This window comes from Oncorhynchus kisutch, linkage group LG11 (genome assembly GCF_002021735.2).
Source record: "Oncorhynchus kisutch isolate 150728-3 linkage group LG11, Okis_V2, whole genome shotgun sequence".
Taxonomy (NCBI): Eukaryota; Metazoa; Chordata; class Actinopteri; order Salmoniformes; family Salmonidae; genus Oncorhynchus; species Oncorhynchus kisutch.
Window position 1 is genome coordinate 65,435,934 of NC_034184.2, and position 21,753 is coordinate 65,457,686.

Here is a 21,753-nt window from a genome sequence, read left to right on the forward strand (position 1 = left end):
ACTCTAATGTACTTGTCCTCTTGCACAGTTGTGCACCGGGGCCTCCCACTCCTCTTTCTATTCTGGTTAGTGCCAGTTTGCGCTGTTCTGTGAAGGGAGTAGTACACAGCGTTGTATGAGATCTTCAGTTTCTTGGCATTTTCTCGCACGAAATAGCCTTCATTTCTCAGAACAAGAATAGACTGACGAGTTTCAGAAGAAAGGTCTTTGTTTCTGGCCATTTTGAGCCTGTTATCGAACCCACAAATGCTGATGCTCCAGATACTCAACTAGTCTAAAGAAGGCCAGTTTTATTGCTTCTTTAATCAGAACAACAGTTTTAGGCTGTGCTAACATAATTGCAAAAGGGTTTCTAATGATCAATTAGCCTTTTAAAAAGATAAACTTAGCTAACACAACGTGCCATTGGAACACAGGAGTGATGGTTGCTGATAATGGGCCTCTGTACGCCTATGTAGATATTCCATAAAAATTCAGCCGTTTCCAGCAACAATAGTCACTTACAACATTAACAATGTCTACACTGTATTTCTGATCAATTTGATGTTATTTTAATGGACAAAAAATGTGCTTTTCTTTCAAAAACAAGGACATTTCTAAGTGACCCAACATTTTTGAAGGGTAGTGTATATTTGATAAATTTTAGAATAAGGCTGTAAAGTAACAAAATGTGGAAAAAGTTCAGGGGTCTGAATACTTGGACAGAGGGGGGAGTGCACTGGACATCATTCTCAAACATCCTCCCTTCCCACAGCATGTCTTCCATTGGTGGATAAGGAACACTGAGTTACCATCATTGACAACAAAGCTGTAAAGTTGTCTCCCTACTGGGACAAAATCCCCCTCTTAATTGCCAGTACAATCTAATTATACGAATCTTGCTTTGCTCTTCTTGACACTCATTATCATCATATTTCTCTGCCTTTGCCTCACCCTATCAACTAACTATAGTTAAAGCCATTACTGACAACACTGCTATAAAGTCGTTTTCCCCTACCAGTACAAAATAGTGATTCATCTGTTATTGTAGCTGTGTCATCATTATACTTGTCTGCCTTAGCATATAGGTCTACTGATGTATGCATCTAATAGTCATTATAATGTCACTCACAGCTCACTAACAACTAGGATAATAATGAATCCTGTATTTTGATTTAAAATAACACACACACAGAGAGAGCGAGAGCGAGAGAAACCTTCTGTTCTGTTCAGATTGAAGCTTTCGCACACCTTCATTGAGAGAATTGAAATATTCCATCCCTGTGAGGCAGCTAGCTGACTCCAAGCACACAGTAGGGTGTCCCAAATGACAACCCTTTGGCTGTATTGTGTACTGCCTTTGACCAGAGCCCTATGGGCCCTGATCAAAACAAGCAAACTATATAGGGGATATGGTGCCATTTGAGACAAAAACCCTAGTGTCCTCAGACACACACTCTCACTGAAGATGAGGTGTGATGTGTGTGAAGTGTATTCTGAGTTTCGGATTGATTCACAAGTTACAGTAAGTAACCCTTTCAAAACACACCCCCCCCCTAGTGTACAGTATACATTCAGTGGCAGATGTCAAGGCCACTAGGGAACCCCTCATCCGACAACAAGCAACACAGCCCCATCGATCCACAACACTTTTACAGACAATGTAACTGTCTAAACTCTCTCATACCACCAGCTTGCATTCCTGTAAGAGTACATTGGTGAAAAACGGTAGATCATTGGAGTTTGATGTTTCTCAACATGTCACTAGTTGCTGTCAACGTTACAGTGGGTAAGCTGTCAATGACGTGATGACAAACTGTCAACCAACCTTCTCTCTCGTGTTCAATTCTTCTTAATTCAATACAATATGGGACATGACATTTCCTGGGACGTGAGTTGGACATGAGTTGGACCAACTAGGGTTACTACACCATCAGGCGGAGCCGAAAGTCCTGTTGAGCCTCATTTCCACTAACTGCTTTGGACTGGTGTCAGCTTTCTAGAACAAGAGGATAAACTATCCTCCCACCTTGTCTCATCTTTGTGTGGTACATTTACCCACCAGCCAGAACGAACACTTCACTTTGACCACGTTTACAGCAGTTGACTATAGAACAACGAGGAAAGGGACTCAGCCAGCGGTCATACCATGACTCCCTACCAACCACCTAAAGAGTGTCTAATTACCTGGTGCCACAACCCATAAGGAATTGTTCAGCCACCATTTTGGTCTTGCCACGACCAGGCTCATGAGGCTGAGGTGTGTCTGTGTGAGCGCGTGCGTGTGATGCCGGCAGAATCTCTGTTCATTTGGGCTGGTGTCACTGCAACAGCTGATTTATACCCATCTGCTTTATGCCGTTGCTTTCAACCCACAGCCAATTTACAAGCTCCATTCGCCTCGCCCTGGGCCCATACAGATAAACCAGGGAAGAGAGAGGGAATGAAAATGGTACCAAGAGACACGAAAATAGAAAGGGAGGGAAATAGACACAGAGAGAGAGAGAGAGAGCGAGAGAGAGAGAGAGAGAGAGAGAGAGAGAGCGAGCGAGAGAGAAGGAAAAGGAGATGTCCTTTGCCATCTCAGCTTTGATGTATGACATGCAATGATGAAAGTGAATGTAGCAGTGTGTGAGATGTTTACAGTTGCATTTTATAGGAGACATTACCTATTTGCAGAAACTCTGCCTTTTACACCCGGTAAAGGTTTACATGACAGATAAGCAACAACCAATGAACAGTGGTCATTGGTCGTCTCTGAAACATCTTTGAGCGCCCGTCAGTCGATGATAATCCTACTGTAAAGAGACGACTGAAAAGCTACTAAATGTGACTAACTTCCTGGCTCCAGCAGTCGCTCAGATAAATAGTAGTGATTCCATTCAAAGCATCTGGGAATGAGAATCTGTCTGTCCCCCCTCTTTTTGTTCTTCCCCCCTCTTCTCAATCAGTCCGTCGTCATTTTAAAGATACTCTCTTCTTAGTCTTTCTGGAACAGTGTGAGCCCTCACCTCCTGCTCCCCCCATCTAAAGGGTTTTGTGGGGTGACTTGAGAGACAGAAGAGAGAGAGCGAGAGAAAGAGAAAGAGGGAGATAGAAAGAAAGAGAGAAACAGAGAAGCAGAGGCAGCACATTGTAGAGAGAGAAACAGAGGAGCGGAGGCGGCACATTGTAGAGAGAGAAACAGAGGAGCGGAGGCAGCACATTGTAGAGAGAGAAACAGAGGAGCGGAGGCAGCACATTGTAGAGAGAGAAACAGAGGAGCGGAGGCAGCACATTGTAGAGAGAGAAACAGAGGAGCGGAGGCAGCACATTGTAGAGAGAGAAACAGAGGAGCGGAGGCAGCACATTGTAGAGAGAGAAACAGAGGAGCGGAGGCAGCACATTGTAGAGAGAGAAACAGAGGAGCGGAGGCAGCACATTGTAGAGAGAGAAACAGAGGAGCGGAGGCAGCACATTGTAGAGAGAGAAACAGAGGAGCGGAGGCAGCACATTGTAGAGAGAGAAACAGAGGAGCGGAGGCAGCACATTGTAGAGAGAGAAACAGAGGAGCGGAGGCAGCACATTGTAGAGAGAGAAACAGAGGAGGGAGGCAGCACATTGTAGAGAGAGAAACAGAGAAGCGGAGGCAGCACATTGTAGAGAAACAGAAGCGGGGGCAGCACATTGTAGAGAGAGAAACAGAGAAGCGGAGGCAGCACATTGTAGAGAGAGAAACAGAGGAGCGGAGGCAGCACATTGTAGAGAGAGAAACAGAGGAGCGGAGGCAGCACATTGTAGAGAGAGAAACAGAGAAGCGGAGGCAGCACATTGTAGAGAGAGAAACAGAGGAGCGGAGGCAGCACATTGTAGAGAGAGAAACAGAGAAGCGGAGGCAGCACATTGTAGAGAGAGAAACAGAGGAGCGGAGGCAGCACATTGTAGAGAGAGAAACAGAGGAGCAGAGGCAGCACATTGTAGAGAAACAGAGAAACAGAGGAGGGGAGGCAGCACATTGTAGAGAAACAGAGAAACAGAGAAGCGGAGGCAGCACATTGTAGAGAAACAGAGAAACAGAGAAGCGGAGGCAGCACATTGTAGAGAAACAGAGAAACAGAGGAGCGGAGGCAGCACATTGTAGAGAAACAGAGAAACAGAGAAGCGGAGGCAGCACATTGTAGAGAGAGAAACAGAGGAGCGGAGGCAGCACATTGTAGAGAAAGAGAGAAACAGAGGAGCGGAGGCAGCACATTGTAGAGAAACAGAGAAACAGAGGAGCAGAGGCAGCACATTGTAGAGAAACAGAGAAACAGAGGAGCGGAGGCAGCACATTGTAGAGAAACTGAGAAACAGAGGAGCGGAGGCAGCACATTGTAATGAAATAGAGAAACAGAGGAGTGGAGGCAGCACATTGTAGAGAAACAGAGGAGCGGAGGCAGCACATTGTAGAGAGAGAAACAGAGGAGCGGAGGCAGCACATTGTAGAGAGAGAAACAGAGGAGCGGAGGCAGCACATTGTAGAGAGAGAAACAGAGGAGGGGAGGCAGCACATTGTAGAGAGAGAAACAGAGGAGCGGAGGCAGCACATTGTAGAGAGAGAAACAGAGAAGCGGAGGCAGCACATTGTAGAGAAACAGAGAAACATAGGAGGGGAGGCAGCACATTGTAGAGAAACAGAGAAACAGAGGAGCGGAGGCAGCACATTGTAGAGAGAGAAACAGAGGAGCGGAGGCAGCACATTGTAGAGAGAGAAACAGAGGAGCGGAGGCAGCACATTGTAGAGAGAGAAACAGAGGAGCGGAGGCAGCACATTGTAGAGAGAGAAACAGAGGAGCGGAGGCAGCACATTGTAGAGAGAGAAACAGAGGAGCGGAGGCAGCACATTGTAGAGAGAGAAACAGAGGAGCGGAGGCAGCACATTGTAGAGAGAGAAACAGAGGAGCGGAGGCAGCACATTGTAGAGAGAGAAACAGAGGAGGGGAGGCAGCACATTGTAGAGAGAGAAACAGAGGAGCGGAGGCAGCACATTGTAGAGAGAGAAACAGAGAAGCGGAGGCAGCACATTGTAGAGAAACAGAGAAACATAGGAGGGGAGGCAGCACATTGTAGAGAAACAGAGAAACAGAGGAGCGGAGGCAGCACATTGTAGAGAGAGAAACAGAGGAGCGGAGGCAGCACATTGTAGAGAGAGAAACAGAGGAGCGGAGGCAGCACATTGTAGAGAGAGAAACAGAGGAGCGGAGGCAGCACATTGTAGAGAGAGAAACAGAGGAGCGGAGGCAGCACATTGTAGAGAGAGAAACAGAGGAGCGGAGGCAGCACATTGTAGAGAGAGAAACAGAGGAGCGGAGGCAGCACATTGTAGAGAGAGAAACAGAGGAGGGGAGGCAGCACATTGTAGAGAGAGAAACAGAGAAGCGGAGGCAGCACATTGTAGAGAAACAGAAGCGGGGGCAGCACATTGTAGAGAGAGAAACAGAGAAGCGGAGGCAGCACATTGTAGAGAGAGAAACAGAGGAGCGGAGGCAGCACATTGTAGAGAGAGAAACAGAGGAGCGGAGGCAGCACATTGTAGAGAGAGAAACAGAGAAGCGGAGGCAGCACATTGTAGAGAGAGAAACAGAGGAGCGGAGGCAGCACATTGTAGAGAGAGAAACAGAGAAGCGGAGGCAGCACATTGTAGAGAGAGAAACAGAGGAGCGGAGGCAGCACATTGTAGAGAGAGAAACAGAGGAGCAGAGGCAGCACATTGTAGAGAAACAGAGAAACAGAGGAGGGGAGGCAGCACATTGTAGAGAAACAGAGAAACAGAGAAGCGGAGGCAGCACATTGTAGAGAAACAGAGAAACAGAGAAGCGGAGGCAGCACATTGTAGAGAAACAGAGAAACAGAGGAGCGGAGGCAGCACATTGTAGAGAAACAGAGAAACAGAGAAGCGGAGGCAGCACATTGTAGAGAGAGAAACAGAGGAGCGGAGGCAGCACATTGTAGAGAAAGAGAGAAACAGAGGAGCGGAGGCAGCACATTGTAGAGAAACAGAGAAACAGAGGAGCAGAGGCAGCACATTGTAGAGAAACAGAGAAACAGAGGAGCGGAGGCAGCACATTGTAGAGAAACTGAGAAACAGAGGAGCGGAGGCAGCACATTGTAATGAAATAGAGAAACAGAGGAGTGGAGGCAGCACATTGTAGAGAAACAGAGGAGCGGAGGCAGCACATTGTAGAGAGAGAAACAGAGGAGCGGAGGCAGCACATTGTAGAGAGAGAAACAGAGGAGCGGAGGCAGCACATTGTAGAGAGAGAAACAGAGGAGGGGAGGCAGCACATTGTAGAGAGAGAAACAGAGGAGCGGAGGCAGCACATTGTAGAGAGAGAAACAGAGAAGCGGAGGCAGCACATTGTAGAGAAACAGAGAAACATAGGAGGGGAGGCAGCACATTGTAGAGAAACAGAGAAACAGAGGAGCGGAGGCAGCACATTGTAGAGAGAGAAACAGAGGAGCGGAGGCAGCACATTGTAGAGAGAGAAACAGAGGAGCGGAGGCAGCACATTGTAGAGAGAGAAACAGAGGAGCGGAGGCAGCACATTGTAGAGAGAGAAACAGAGGAGCGGAGGCAGCACATTGTAGAGAGAGAAACAGAGGAGCGGAGGCAGCACATTGTAGAGAGAGAAACAGAGGAGCGGAGGCAGCACATTGTAGAGAGAGAAACAGAGGAGCGGAGGCAGCACATTGTAGAGAGAGAAACAGAGGAGGGGAGGCAGCACATTGTAGAGAGAGAAACAGAGAAGCGGAGGCAGCACATTGTAGAGAAACAGAAGCGGGGGCAGCACATTGTAGAGAGAGAAACAGAGAAGCGGAGGCAGCACATTGTAGAGAGAGAAACAGAGGAGCGGAGGCAGCACATTGTAGAGAGAGAAACAGAGGAGCGGAGGCAGCACATTGTAGAGAGAGAAACAGAGAAGCGGAGGCAGCACATTGTAGAGAGAGAAACAGAGGAGCGGAGGCAGCACATTGTAGAGAGAGAAACAGAGAAGCGGAGGCAGCACATTGTAGAGAGAGAAACAGAGGAGCGGAGGCAGCACATTGTAGAGAGAGAAAAAGAGGAGCAGAGGCAGCACATTGTAGAGAAACAGAGAAACAGAGGAGGGGAGGCAGCACATTGTAGAGAAACAGAGAAACAGAGAAGCGGAGGCAGCACATTGTAGAGAAACAGAGAAACAGAGAAGCGGAGGCAGCACATTGTAGAGAAACAGAGAAACAGAGGAGCGGAGGCAGCACATTGTAGAGAAACAGAGAAACAGAGAAGCGGAGGCAGCACATTGTAGAGAGAGAAACAGAGGAGCGGAGGCAGCACATTGTAGAGAGAGAAACAGAGGAGCGGAGGCAGCACATTGTAGAGAGAGAAACAGAGGAGCGGAGGCAGCACATTGTAGAGAGAGAAACAGAGGAGGGGAGGCAGCACATTGTAGAGAGAGAAACAGAGAAGCAGAGGCAGAACATTGTAGAGAAACAGAAGCGGGGGCAGCACATTGTAGAGAGAGAAACAGAGAAGCGGAGGCAGCACATTGTAGAGAGAGAAACAGGAGCGGAGGCAGCACATTGTAGAGAGAGAAACAGAGGAGCGGAGGCAGCACATTGTAGAGAGAGAAACAGAGAAGCGGAGGCAGCACATTGTAGAGAGAGAAACAGAGGAGCGGAGGCAGCACATTGTAGAGAGAGAAACAGAGAAGCGGAGGCAGCACATTGTAGAGAGAGAAACAGAGGAGCGGAGGCAGCACATTGTAGAGAGAGAAAAAGAGGAGCAGAGGCAGCACATTGTAGAGAAACAGAGAAACAGAGGAGGGGAGGCAGCACATTGTAGAGAAACAGAGAAACAGAGAAGCGGAGGCAGCACATTGTAGAGAAACAGAGAAACAGAGAAGCGGAGGCAGCACATTGTAGAGAAACAGAGAAACAGAGGAGCGGAGGCAGCACATTGTAGAGAAACAGAGAAACAGAGAAGCGGAGGCAGCACATTGTAGAGAGAGAAACAGAGGAGCGGAGGCAGCACATTGTAGAGAGAGAAACAGAGGAGCGGAGGCAGCACATTGTAGAGAGAGAAACAGAGAAGCAGAGGCAGCACATTGTAGAGAAACAGAGAAACAGAGGAGGGGAGGCAGCACATTGTAGAGAAACAGAGAAACAGAGAAGCGGAGGCAGCACATTGTAGAGAGAGAAACAGAGGAGCGGAGGCAGCACATTGTAGAGAGAGAAACAGAGGAGCGGAGGCAGCACATTGTAGAGAAAGAGAGAAACAGAGGAGGGGAGGCAGCACATTGTAGAGAAACAGAGAAACAGAGGAGCGGAGGCAGCACATTGTAGAGAAAGAGAGAAACAGAGGAGCGGAGGCAGCACATTGTAGAGAAACAGAGAAACAGAGAAGCGGAGGCAGCACATTGTAGAGAAACAGAGAAACAGAGGAGCGGAGGCTGCACATTGTAGAGAAAGAGAGAAACAGAGGAGCGGAGGCAGCACATTGTAGAGAAACAGAGAAACAGAGGAGCGGAGGCAGCACATTGTAGAGAAACAGAGAAACAGAGAAGCAGAGGCAGCACATTGTAGAGAGAGAAACAGAGGAGCGGAGGCAGCACATTGTAGAGAAACAGAGAAACAGAGGAGCGGAGGCAGCACATTGTAGAGAAACAGAGAAACAGAGGAGCGGAGGCAGCACATTGTAATGAAATAGAGAAACAGAGGAGCGGAGGCAGCACATTGTAGAGAAACAGAGGAGCGGAGGCAGCACATTGTAGAGAGAGAAACAGAGGAGCGGAGGCAGCACATTGTAGAGAGAGAAACAGAGGAGCGGAGGCAGCACATTGTAGAGAGAGAAACAGAGGAGGGGAGGCAGCACATTGTAGAGAGAGAAACAGAGGAGCGGAGGAAGCACATTGTAGAGAGAGAAACAGAGAAGCGGAGGCAGCACATTGTAGAGAAACAGAGGAGGGGAGGCAGCACATTGTAGAGAAACAGAGAACATAGGAGGGGAGGCAGCACATTGTAGAGAAACAGAGAAACAGAGGAGCGGAGGCAGCACATTGTAGCGAAACAGAGAAACAGAGGAGCGGAGGCAGCACATTGTAGATAAACAGAGAAACAGAGGAGCGGAGGCAGCACATTGTAGCGAAACAGAGAAACAGAGGAGCGGAGGCAGCACATTGTAGAGAAACAGAGGAGTGGAGGCAGCACATTGTAGAGAAAGAGCAACAGAGGAGCGGAGGCAGCACATTGTAGAGAAAGAGAGCAACAGAGGAGCGGAGGCAGCACATTGTAGAGAGAGAAACAGAGGAGCAGAGGCAGCACATTGTAGAGAAACAGAGAAACAGAGGAGGGGAGGCAGCACATTGTAGAGAAACAGAGAAACAGAGAAGCGGAGGCAGCACATTGTAGAGAGAGAAACAGAGGAGCGGAGGCAGCACATTGTAGAGAGAGAAACAGAGGAGCGGAGGCAGCACATTGTAGAGAAAGAGAGAAACAGAGGAGGGGAGGCAGCACATTGTAGAGAAACAGAGAAACAGAGGAGCGGAGGCAGCACATTGTAGAGAAAGAGAGAAACAGAGGAGCGGAGGCAGCACATTGTAGAGAAACAGAGAAACAGAGAAGCGGAGGCAGCACATTGTAGAGAAACAGAGAAAACAGAGGAGCGGAGGCTGCACATTGTAGAGAAAGAGAGAAACAGAGGAGCGGAGGCAGCACATTGTAGAGAAACAGAGAAACAGAGGAGCGGAGGCAGCACATTGTAGAGAAACAGAGAAACAGAGAAGCAGAGGCAGCACATTGTAGAGAGAGAAACAGAGGAGCGGAGGCAGCACATTGTAGAGAAACAGAGAAACAGAGGAGCGGAGGCAGCACATTGTAGAGAAACAGAGAAACAGAGGAGCGGAGGCAGCACATTGTAATGAAATAGAGAAACAGAGGAGCGGAGGCAGCACATTGTAGAGAAACAGAGGAGCGGAGGCAGCACATTGTAGAGAGAGAAACAGAGGAGCGGAGGCAGCACATTGTAGAGAGAGAAACAGAGGAGCGGAGGCAGCACATTGTAGAGAGAGAAACAGAGGAGGGGAGGCAGCACATTGTAGAGAGAGAAACAGAGGAGCGGAGGAAGCACATTGTAGAGAGAGAAACAGAGAAGCGGAGGCAGCACATTGTAGAGAAACAGAGGAGGGGAGGCAGCACATTGTAGAGAAACAGAGAAACATAGGAGGGGAGGCAGCACATTGTAGAGAAACAGAGAAACAGAGGAGCGGAGGCAGCACATTGTAGCGAAACAGAGAAACAGAGGAGCGGAGGCAGCACATTGTAGATAAACAGAGAAACAGAGGAGCGGAGGCAGCACATTGTAGCGAAACAGAGAAACAGAGGAGCGGAGGCAGCACATTGTAGAGAAACAGAGGAGTGGAGGCAGCACATTGTAGAGAAAGAGCAACAGAGGAGCGGAGGCAGCACATTGTAGAGAAAGAGAGCAACAGAGGAGCGGAGGCAGCACATTGTAGAGAGAGAAACAGAGGAGCAGAGGCAGCACATTGTAGAGAAACAGAGAAACAGAGGAGGGGAGGCAGCACATTGTAGAGAAACAGAGAAACAGAGAAGCGGAGGCAGCACATTGTAGAGAGAGAAACAGAGGAGCGGAGGCAGCACATTGTAGAGAAACAGAGAAACAGAGGAGCGGAGGCAGCACATTGTAGAGAGAGAAACAGAGAAGCGGAGGCAGCACATTGTAGAGAGAGAAACAGAGGAGCGGAGGCAGCACATTGTAGAGAGAGAAACAGAGGAGCGGAGGCAGCACATTGTAGAGAAAGAGAGAAACAGAGGAGGGGAGGCAGCACATTGTAGAGAAACAGAGAAACAGAGGAGCGGAGGCAGCACATTGTAGAGAGAGAAACAGAGGAGCGGAGGCAGCACATTGTAGAGAAACAGAGAAGCGGATGCAGCACATTGTAGAGAAACAGAGAAACAGAGGAGCGGAGGCAGCACATTGTAGAGAAAGAGAGAAAGAGAGGAGCGGAGGCAGCACATTGTAGAGAAACAGAGAAACAGAGGAGCGGAGGCAGCACATTGTAGAGAAACAGAGAAACAGAGAAGCAGAGGCAGCACATTGTAGAGAGAGAAACAGAGGAGCGGAGGCAGCACATTGTAGAGAAAGAGAGAAACAGAGGAGCGGAGGCAGCACATTGTAGAGAAACAGAGAAACAGAGGAGCAGAGGCAGCCCATTGTAGAGAAACAGAGAAACAGAGGAGCGGAGGCAGCACATTGTAGAGAAACAGAGAAACAGAGGAGCGGAGGCAGCACATTGTAATGAAATAGAGAAACAGAGGAGGGGAGGCAGCACATTGTAGAGAAACAGAGAAACAGAGGAGCGGAGGCAGCACATTGTAGCGAAACAGAGAAACAGAGGAGCGGAGGCAGCACATTGTAGAGAAACAGAGAAACAGAGGAGCGGAGGCAGCACATTGTAGCGAAACAGAGAAACAGAGGAGCGGAGGCAGCACATTGTAGAGAAACAGAGGAGTGGAGGCAGCACATTGTAGAGAAAGAGCAACAGAGGAGCGGAGGCAGCACATTGTAGAGAAAGAGAGCAACAGAGGAGCGGAGGCAGCACATTGTAGAGAGAGAAACAGAGGAGCAGAGGCAGCACATTGTAGAGAAACAGAGAAACAGAGAAGCGGAGGCAGCACATTGTAGAGAGAGAAACAGAGGAGCGGAGGCAGCACATTGTAGAGAAACAGAGAAACAGAGGAGCGGAGGCAGCACATTGTAGAGAGAGAAACAGAGAAGCGGAGGCAGCACATTGTAGAGAGAGAAACAGAGGAGCGGAGGCAGCACATTGTAGAGAGAGAAACAGAGGAGCGGAGGCAGCACATTGTAGAGAAAGAGAGAAACAGAGGAGGGGAGGCAGCACATTGTAGAGAAACAGAGAAACAGAGGAGCGGAGGGCAGCACATTGTAGAGAGAGAAACAGAGGAGCGGAGGCAGCACATTGTAGAGAAACAGAGAAACAGAGAAGCGGATGCAGCACATTGTAGAGAAACAGAGAAACAGAGGAGCGGAGGCAGCACATTGTAGAGAAAGAGAGAAACAGAGGAGCGGAGGCAGCACATTGTAGAGAAACAGAGAAACAGAGAAGCAGAGGCAGCACATTGTAGAGAGAGAAACAGAGGAGCGGAGGCAGCACATTGTAGAGAAAGAGAGAAACAGAGGAGCGGAGGCAGCACATTGTAGAGAAACAGAGAAACAGAGGAGCAGAGGCAGCACATTGTAGAGAAACAGAGAAACAGAGGAGCGGAGGCAGCACATTGTAGAGAAACAGAGAAAACAGAGGAGCGGAGGCAGCACATTGTAATGAAATAGAGAAACAGAGGAGCGGAGGCAGCACATTGTAGAGAAACAGAGGAGCGGAGGCAGCACATTGTAGAGAGAGAAACAGAGGAGCGGAGGCAGCACATTTTAGAGAGAGAAACAGAGAAGCGGAGGCAGCACATTGTAGAGAAACAGAGGAGGGGAGGCAGCACATTGTAGAGAAACAGAGAAACATAGGAGGGGAGGCAGCACATTGTAGAGAAACAGAGAAACAGAGGAGCGGAGGCAGCACATTGTAGCGAAACAGAGAAACAGAGGAGCGGAGGCAGCACATTGTAGAGAAACAGAGAAACAGAGGAGCGGAGGCAGCACATTGTAGCGAAACAGAGAAACAGAGGAGCGGAGGCAGCACATTGTAGAGAAACAGAGAAACAGAGGAGCGGAGGCAGCACATTGTAGCGAAACAGAGAAACAGAGGAGCGGAGGCAGCACATTGTAGAGAAACAGAGGAGTGGAGGCAGCACATTGTAGAGAAAGAGCAACAGAGGAGCGGAGGCAGCACATTGTAGAGAAAGAGAGCAAGAGAGGAGCGGAGGCAGCACATTGTAGAGAGAGAAACAGAGGAGCAGAGGCAGCACATTGTAGAGAAACAGAGAAACAGAGGAGGGGAGGCAGCACATTGTAGAGAAACAGAGAAACAGAGAAGCGGAGGCAGCACATTGTAGAGAGAGAAACAGAGGAGCGGAGGCAGCACATTGTAGAGAAACAGAGAAACAGAGGAGCGGAGGCAGCACATTGTAGAGAGAGAAACAGAGGAGCGGAGGCAGCACATTGTAGAGAGAGAAACAGAGGAGCGGAGGCAGCACATTGTAGAGAAACAGAGAAACAGAGGAGGGGAGGCAGCACATTGTAGAGAAACAGAGAAACAGAGAAGCGGAGGCAGCACATTGTAGAGAGAGAAACAGAGGAGCGGAGGCAGCACATTGTAGAGAGAGAAACAGAGGAGCGGAGGCAGCACATTGTAGAGAAAGAGAGAAACAGAGGAGGGGAGGCAGCACATTGTAGAGAAACAGAGAAACAGAGGAGCGGAGGCAGCACATTGTAGAGAGAGAAACAGAGGAGCGGAGGCAGCACATTGTAGAGAAACAGAGAAACAGAGAAGTGGAGGCAGCACATTGTAGAGAAACAGAGAAACAGAGGAGCGGAGGCAGCACATTGTAGAGAAAGAGAGAAACAGAGGAGCGGAGGCAGCACATTGTAGAGAAACAGAGAAACAGAGGAGCGGAGGCAGCACATTGTAGAGAAACAGAGAAACAGAGAAGCAGAGGCAGCACATTGTAGAGAAAGAGAGAAACAGAGGAGCGGAGGCAGCACATTGTAGAGAAACAGAGAAACAGAGGAGCGGAGGCAGCACATTGTAGAGAGAGAAACAGAGGAGCGGAGGCAGCACATTGTAGAGAGAGAAATAGAGGAGGGGAGGCAGCACATTGTAGAGAGAGAAACAGAGGAGCGGAGGCAGCACATTGTAGAGAGAGAAACAGAGAAGCGGAGGCAGCACATTGTAGAGAAACAGAGGAGCGGAGGCAGCACATTGTAGAGAAACAGAGAAACAGAGGAGGGGAGGCAGCACATTGTAGAGAAACAGAGAAACAGAGAAGTGGAGGCAGCACATTGTAGAGAAACAGAGAAACAGAGGAGCGGAGGCAGCACATTGTAGAGAAACAGAGAAACAGAGGAGCGGAGGCAGCACATTGTAGAGAAACAGAGAAACAGAGAAGCAGAGGCAGCACATTGTAGAGAAAGAGAGAAACAGAGGAGCGGAGGCAGCACATTGTAGAGAAACAGAGAAACAGAGGAGCGGAGGCAGCACATTGTAGAGAGAGAAACAGAGGAGCGGAGGCAGCACATTGTAGAGAGAGAAATAGAGGAGGGGAGGCAGCACATTGTAGAGAGAGAAACAGAGGAGCGGAGGCAGCACATTGTAGAGAGAGAAACAGAGAAGCGGAGGCAGCACATTGTAGAGAAACAGAGGAGCGGAGGCAGCACATTGTAGAGAAACAGAGAAACAGAGGAGGGGAGGCAGCACATTGTAGGAAAACAGAGGAGTGGAGGCAGCACATTGTAGAGAAAGAGCAACAGAGGAGCGGAGGCAGCACATTGTAGAGAGAGAAACAGAGAAGCGGAGGCAGCACATTGTAGAGAAACAGAGGAGCGGAGGCAGCACATTGTAGAGAAACAGAGGAGCGGAGGCAGCACATTGTAGAGAAACAGAGGAGCCGAGGCAGCACATTGTAGAGAAACAGAGAAACAGAGAAGCAGAGGCAGCACATTGTAGAGAAACAGAGAAACAGAGGAGCGGAGGCAGCACATTGTAGAGAGAGAAACAGAGGAGCGGAGGCAGCACATTGTAGAGAGAGAAACAGAGGAGGGGAGGCAGCACATTGTAGAGAGAGAAACAGAGGAGCGGAGGCAGCACATTGTAGAGAGAGAAACAGAGAAGCGGAGGCAGCACATTGTAGAGAAACAGAGGAGCGGAGGCAGCACATTGTAGAGAAACAGAGAAACAGAGGAGGGGAGGCAGCACATTGTAGGAAAACAGAGGAGTGGAGGCAGCACATTGTAGAGAAAGAGCAACAGAGGAGCGGAGGCAGCACATTGTAGAGAGAGAAACAGAGAAGCGGAGGCAGCACATTGTAGAGAAACAGAGGAGCGGAGGCAGCACATTGTAGAGAAACAGAGGAGCGGAGGCAGCACATTGTAGAGAAACAGAGGAGCCGAGGCAGCACATTGTAGAGAAACAGAGGAGCCGAGGCAGCACACTGTAGAGAAACAGAGGAGCGGAGGCAGCACATTGTAGAGAAACAGAGGAGCAGAGGCAGCAGATTGTAGAGAAACAGAGGAGCGGAGGCTGCACATTGTAGAGAAACAGAGGAGCGGAGGCAGCACATTGTAGAGAAACAGAGGAGCCGAGGCAACACATTGTAGAGAAACAGTGGAGCAGAGGCAGCACATTGTAGAGAAACAGAGGAGCCGAGGCAGCACATTGTAGAGAAACAGAGGAGCCGAGGCAGCACATTGTAGAGAAACAGAGGAGCCGAGGCAGCACATTGTAGAGAAACAGAGGAGCCGAGGCAGCACATTGTAGAGAAACAGAGGAGCCGAGGCAGCACATTGTAGAGAAACAGAGGAGCAGAGGCAGCACACTGTAGAGAAACAGAGGAGCGGAGGCAGCACATTGTAGAGAAACAGAGGAGCAGAGGCAGCAGATTGTAGAGAAACAGAGGAGCGGAGGCAGCACATTGTAGAGAAACAGAGGAGCCGAGGCAGCACATTGTAGAGAAACAGAGGAGCCGAGGCAGCACATTGTAGAGAAACAGAGGAGCCGAGGCAGCACATTGTAAACTGCTGAGACCCTGAATATCACACTGCTGCTGCTTTCACTGTTATTAAGACTCACTGCTACCTCGCCCATCAGGCCAACTAATCACATCAATAGAGCAACCTGTGTGTGTGTGTGTGTGTGTGTGTGTGTGTGTGTGTGTGTGTGTGTGTGTGTGTGTGTGTGTGTGTGTGTGTGAGCTGCCTGCCTCTCTCTCTGATAGTGCAGTTTCCATTACATTACTAATCTATTGGCCTGGCTTCACAGTGTTTCATAAATACCATCCTGCTATTTCCTTATTTCTACCCTTCTGGAATCCATTAAGATTTCACACAGTCAGATTCCCAAATGGCACCTTATTCCCTATTTAGAGCACTACTTTTGACTAGAGCCCCACAAAAGTCGTACACTATAATGGGAATAGGGTGCCATTTGGGATGACTGCGTTCGTCAGATAAAGCATGTTATTAAGCTGTATCCTGTACTGCGTCAGAGTTTGATGAATATTTGATTATGGAAGAATTGTTCCATAAACAGTGTTTTGATGAATATAAAGTTAGAGCAGAGTGGTTCTGTACGTAGAAAAACACAGGCTGTGGAAGAAAAACATGGTACGGGGAACCAGGAACCCGTTCTATAGAACCCTCTAGATGGAATAGCATTTAGGGTGGGAAAACAGGCCGACAAATAACCCTAGAATTGACCTGCCTTGTCACGCTACACTTAGCCTGCCTGTATGGGTGACTTGTGGCCAGTTAGTGGTGCTCAAACACACACATCCTCGCTCGCTTGCACGCACACACACACGCACACACACACACACACGGCTGTGAGTTAATAAAGGAGCAGCAGTCACTAGTCTGACGGGGCTTTCTATTAGAGCTCAGCCAGCCGGGCAGCTCACTCCACAACACTTTATCACACTGTCATTCACACCACCACACGCAAGTGTGTGTGTGTGTGTGTGTGTGTGTGTGTGTGTGTGTGTGTGTGTGTGTGTGTGTGTGTGTGTGTGTGTGTGTGTGTGTGTGTGTGTGTGTGTGTGTGTGTGTGTGTGTGTGTGTGTGTGTGTGTGGAATAGAGACTGACAGAGAGAGAGAGAGAGATAAAAATATGAAAGAGAGAATGAAGCAGCAGCAGGGATCAGGGGTGACAAACGATCAGGATATTTCTGTCCCCACAGGATGATGAATCGAGACAAGATCTGGCAGGTGAAAGATGGAACCTTATATAGGTAGCGTCCCAAATTACACCCTAATCCTTATAAAGTGCACTACTTTTGACCAGGGCCCATAGGGTTCTGGTCAGAAGCAGTGCATGATATAGGGTTGCCATTCGGAACGCAGACATGGAATGTAATAAGAATGGAAGTAATTGACCTATCGTTGACTTCCCGTCTAAAAAGTGCTATATTCACTTAAAAAGGCACTAACCATCTCTTTAAGGAACAATGAGCGCCATTACTAAGAGTATCGGCTTCATAACTAATGCAGAGGAAAGTATGTTAATAGTAAGTTCTTCACTGTGTTCCAAATGGCAGCCTGTTGTCTGTATAAGGCTCTGGTCAAAAGTAGTGCACTATATAGAAAATGGGGTGCCATTTGGGATTCAGACCTATTAATGAGTACATTCAATGTGGTAATGGAGATGCCATAGAAATGTAGGGGGGATATAGAATGCTGGATGGAGACAATAGAGAGAACATAGTGTGTGTGTGTGTGTGTGTGTGTGTGTGTGTGTGTGTGTGTGTGTGTGTGTGTGTGTGTGTGTGTGTGTGTGTGTGTGTGTGTGTGTGTGTGTGTGTGTGTGTGAGGAAAGCCAAGCCTGCTAAGTAACTGTCAGAGATTGACAGTATGTGGAGATACAGAGAGGAAGAAAGAAGAGAGGGAGGGAGAGAATAGGGGGACAATGTGAGAGGAGCGGTGAAAATGGGAGAAGGGACAAGTCACTCTCTCTCTCAATGGAAAGTGTTACCACATACATTGCCAAAGTAAACATATAGACAGATTATTAATTTTTTATGATGAAGCAGATAGATACCTGGTTGGTCATTCCACTGGCTGTCCCTACGGGTGTGTCAGGAAGCGACATATTTTGCAGCTAATATGCAGCTCCTTTTCTGTTTTGGTTTCAAAATCTTTGTATTCGTTTTTTAAATTTGGGGGAAGAAAATAGCCCGTAAGTCTTTATAGTTCTGGCAATGTAGGAGAAAATGCAGCTGTCTCGACCTCTCTCTGGGCCCGTTTCTATGGACATGTTGTGCTCACGGAGTACATAATCTGTGTTTTTCTCCATTTTCTACCAGTCATAGTGGTCAGATATTTGGCTCTAAGCAGACTAGCATTGAAGTTAACTTTGTCTTTCCAATACGTGATAGATTATTTTCTTTACTTTGTGATAATTTGGTTGGACCAGTGGTGTCCTGAGGCTTTGTTGCCTTGGTAGTGGTTAGCGAACTTAGCCTCAGGACCAGCTGGCTGAGGGGACTCTTCTCTATGGTCACATCTTGGCATTTAAGGGCTTTGTAGGAGTGGGAGTAGGGCTGTGGCGGTCATGAAATTGTCAGCCGGTTATTGTCATGCATAAGACTGCCGGTCTCACGGTAATTTACCGGTAATTAACCTAAACACGTTTAGCATTTCCAGACCTCCATGCATACAAGCTACATACTAGAAGAATATGATTGGACTTAGGTGAATAACATAGAAAGGATCATTTTCCCATTCCGGAGCAAATGCACATTATGAAGTGGCTATGTTGAGTGTAAAAGTGATCATTTGAAACAGGTCCTATACAATAGATTTAGAGTTATTTGGCAACTTTAGTAGTGAATGATACAAACCATGTCGGCCTTAGAAATCAAAACATATATGGGCTGCATGATGCGACTATGATGCGGCTATGATGCGGCTATGATGCGGCTATGATGCGGCTATGATGCGGCTATGATGCGGCTATGATGCGGCTATGATGCGACTATGATGCGGCTATGATGCTATGATGCGGCTATAATGCGACTATGATGCGGCTATGATGCGATTATGATGCGGCTATGATGCGGCTATGATGCGGCTATGATGCGGCTATGATGCGACTATTGAAGCTTGGCTCTGTTCCTTGCCTCAGGCTGCACAGCTGTTCTCTCATCAAGTGATCATATTTTTACCCATTAGACTGTTCTCAATTTAATCTGCTCTTTACTAATATGTCAAATTAGTTTAGATTTCAGAACGGCCCATTATCAAATGGGGTATAATAATGAAAAAACGAAAACAACAACTGCATTGTTGGTTAAGGACTTGTAACCTATGTACTGGAATAGGGAATGGAGGCCACTTTCCCATCGTTATGTTTTGCACTCATGTTGCTATTCAAATCAAATTGTATTTGTCACATGTGCCGAATACAAAAGGAGTAGACCTTAAAAGGAAATGCTTACTTACAAGCAGTTTTTTATTATTATTATACCCCTTTTTCTTCCCAATTTCGTGGTATCCAATTGGTAGTTACAGTCTTGTCTCGTCGCTGCAACTCCCGTATGGACTCGGGAGAGGCAAACATCGAGAGCCATGCGTGTGTCAAGAAGCCGCACCGCTTCTTGACACACTGCTCGCTTAACACTGTACACCTGGCTGACCGTGTCAGCGTGCATTGCTCCTGGCCACCACAAGGAGTCGCTACAGCGCGATGGGACAAGGACATCCCAGCATCGTCCCATAACCCGGACGATGCTGGGCCAATTGTGCGGCTGCGACAGAGCCTGTACTCGAACCAGGATCTCTAGTGGCACAGCTAGCACTGCAATACAGTGCCTTAGACCACTGCACCACTCAGGACACCCCTCAAAACTGCAGTTTTAAGAAAAATAAGTGTTAAGTAAAAAATAGACAAGTAAAGAATATGAATAAAAATAACAAATAATTAAGAGCAGCAGTAAAATAACAGTAGTGAGGTTATATACAGGGGGTACCGGTACAGAGTCAATGTGCAGGGGGCACCGGTTAGTCCAGGTAATTGTGGTAATATGTACATGTAGGTAGAGTGAAAGTGACTATGCATAGATAATAACAGAGAATAGCAGCAGTGTAAAAGAGAGGGTGGGGGGGTGACAATGCAAATAGTCTGGGTAGCCATTTGATTAGCTATTCAGGAGTCTTATGGCTTGGGGGTAAAAGCTGTTAAGAAGCCATTTTACCCAGACTTGGCGTTCCGGTACCACCTGTCGTGCGTGCGGTAGCAGAGAAAACTCTATGACAAGGGTGGCTGGAGTCTTTGACAATTTTTAGGGCCTTCCTCTGACACCACCTGGTATAGAGGTCCTGAATGGCAGGAAGCTTGGCCCCAGTGATGTACTGGGCCCTATACACTACCCTCTGCAGTGTGTACGGTAATTTCGCTGCGCCTAAGGTGACATTCCACCCAAACACTGTATCCCAGGGGCTCTTTTCTCCAACCCTATTTCTGCAGCTATCCAGTGCTTAATTTGGGAAACCAACTGAAATCTGTTCAGGAACATCGATAGTAACATGTTTTCACAACTAAACATATTTCATTAAACTGTTGACAGCCCCCCCCCCCCCTATGAGCGCCATAGAAAGGAATGAAAGAGAGGGGAGGAGATGGAAACTCATGGTGGTGAGACATTCTGCAGCTAAAAGTAATGTGTCAGTCTATTAATTATGAAAATAGAAAATCCTTATCACTAGGCTATTCAAAATCTAAAACAAATTCACTATAATTGTAGGCTAAATCGGGAAATTTTATTAATGTAGGCTAGACCAATTACGTACCAAAGATATTTTACATCAGTATTTTTGCTTGTTTTTCTGCCATGTGTAATACGCAGTTTGCTTGTATTGTATAACAGCACAATCGTCATTATAATTCAGGGTTTGCATATGCACGAGGGTACGGGTGTTTTGAATGAATCATCACCTTAGAAAGCGCTGTCCATTTCGTTGTGTTTGGCTTTGAAACAACATCCACAAGGACCATGTTTCCCCACTCAGCTTCAACCTGCTGTTGAACTTCTTTCTCCAAATTGATCATCAGAGTGCATAAGAGGAGTTTACCGTGAGTCAACGGTCATGTGGAATTCCACTGCGATCATGACTCATAACTGCTGGTGATGCAGTAATACGGTCATCACAACAGTCCGAAGTGGGGGGAGGGGGGGGGGGGGTCACTTGTTTCTAAATTATTCTAACATTTGGTGGCTCTTCTTTAGATATTAATCAGAAGAGGGAATTGTCCTAATTCTGCTCTGCATGCGATGTTTGTAATTTCTCTCTGTAGCCTGAGGATGCTCGTACAGAGTTCCACATGCTGGGTTTCCATTGGGGTTTTGTCCCATTTGTCAAAGTCTTGCTTTGTAAGCACAGCGCACACTTTACTGCCATAAAGTGCAATTGGTTCTATTATTAATTTGAATATTTTTGGCCAGATCCCCTCTCTTCCGCTCTCTCTGTCACTCACCGGTGCACGCCGCTGTTGCACATGACGATGTGTGTGGCTCCGAGGCGAGAGCAGAGTTCTGATGCCACGGTAAGCAGGCCAACTCCTGACGCCCCACAGGCTGTATACTGACAGGCTGCCGTGCGACGGGAGGAGATGAAACTCTCCATCAGCCGGTACAACTCCTCCAGAGCATTCAGAGGACGCATCAACTGGGAGGAGAGGAGAAGGAGAGGTAGGAGAAAGGGAGGGAGGGTTAATACTGTATAACGACTGTATCAGACCCTGCGATAGACTAGCGTCCTGTCCAGGGGGTATACTTGTACATCAAGCTGTCTCGCTCTGCAGAAACAGGACCATTGTGCCATGGATCATTCTGGCTCGGACAAGGCTACTTGCTATGACTGCATAACGTGAGTATCAGACCACGACTCCACTGTAACTAACCTATGAAGCTGGCGTTTCCTGATCCTCTTACCTTGTCTATGAGGGCAGCTTTAGGTGTGGAGCTGGGGGGAATGTTGGACTTATCCAGGTAGAAAGCCCTGTAGAGAGGAACACAGGAAGGTTAGACAATGCTGCTCCCTAGCATGACAATGGTTTGAGCTAATGATAAACAATGTTTAAC

At 47.9% G+C, this 21,753-nt stretch overlaps 1 protein-coding gene across 1 annotated transcript in view; it reads right to left on the reverse strand.

Annotated features, from left to right (window-relative positions):
* The window catches only part of prex2 (phosphatidylinositol-3,4,5-trisphosphate-dependent Rac exchange factor 2), a gene marked incomplete in the record, with an annotated part of 241,262 nt that overhangs the window by 14,683 nt on the left and 204,826 nt on the right, over positions 1–21,753 (reverse strand). The window contains 2 exon segments of the mRNA XM_031836115.1: positions 21,147–21,337; positions 21,604–21,670. Of these exon segments, the coding sequence (XP_031691975.1) occupies positions 21,147–21,337; positions 21,604–21,670 (258 nt within the window).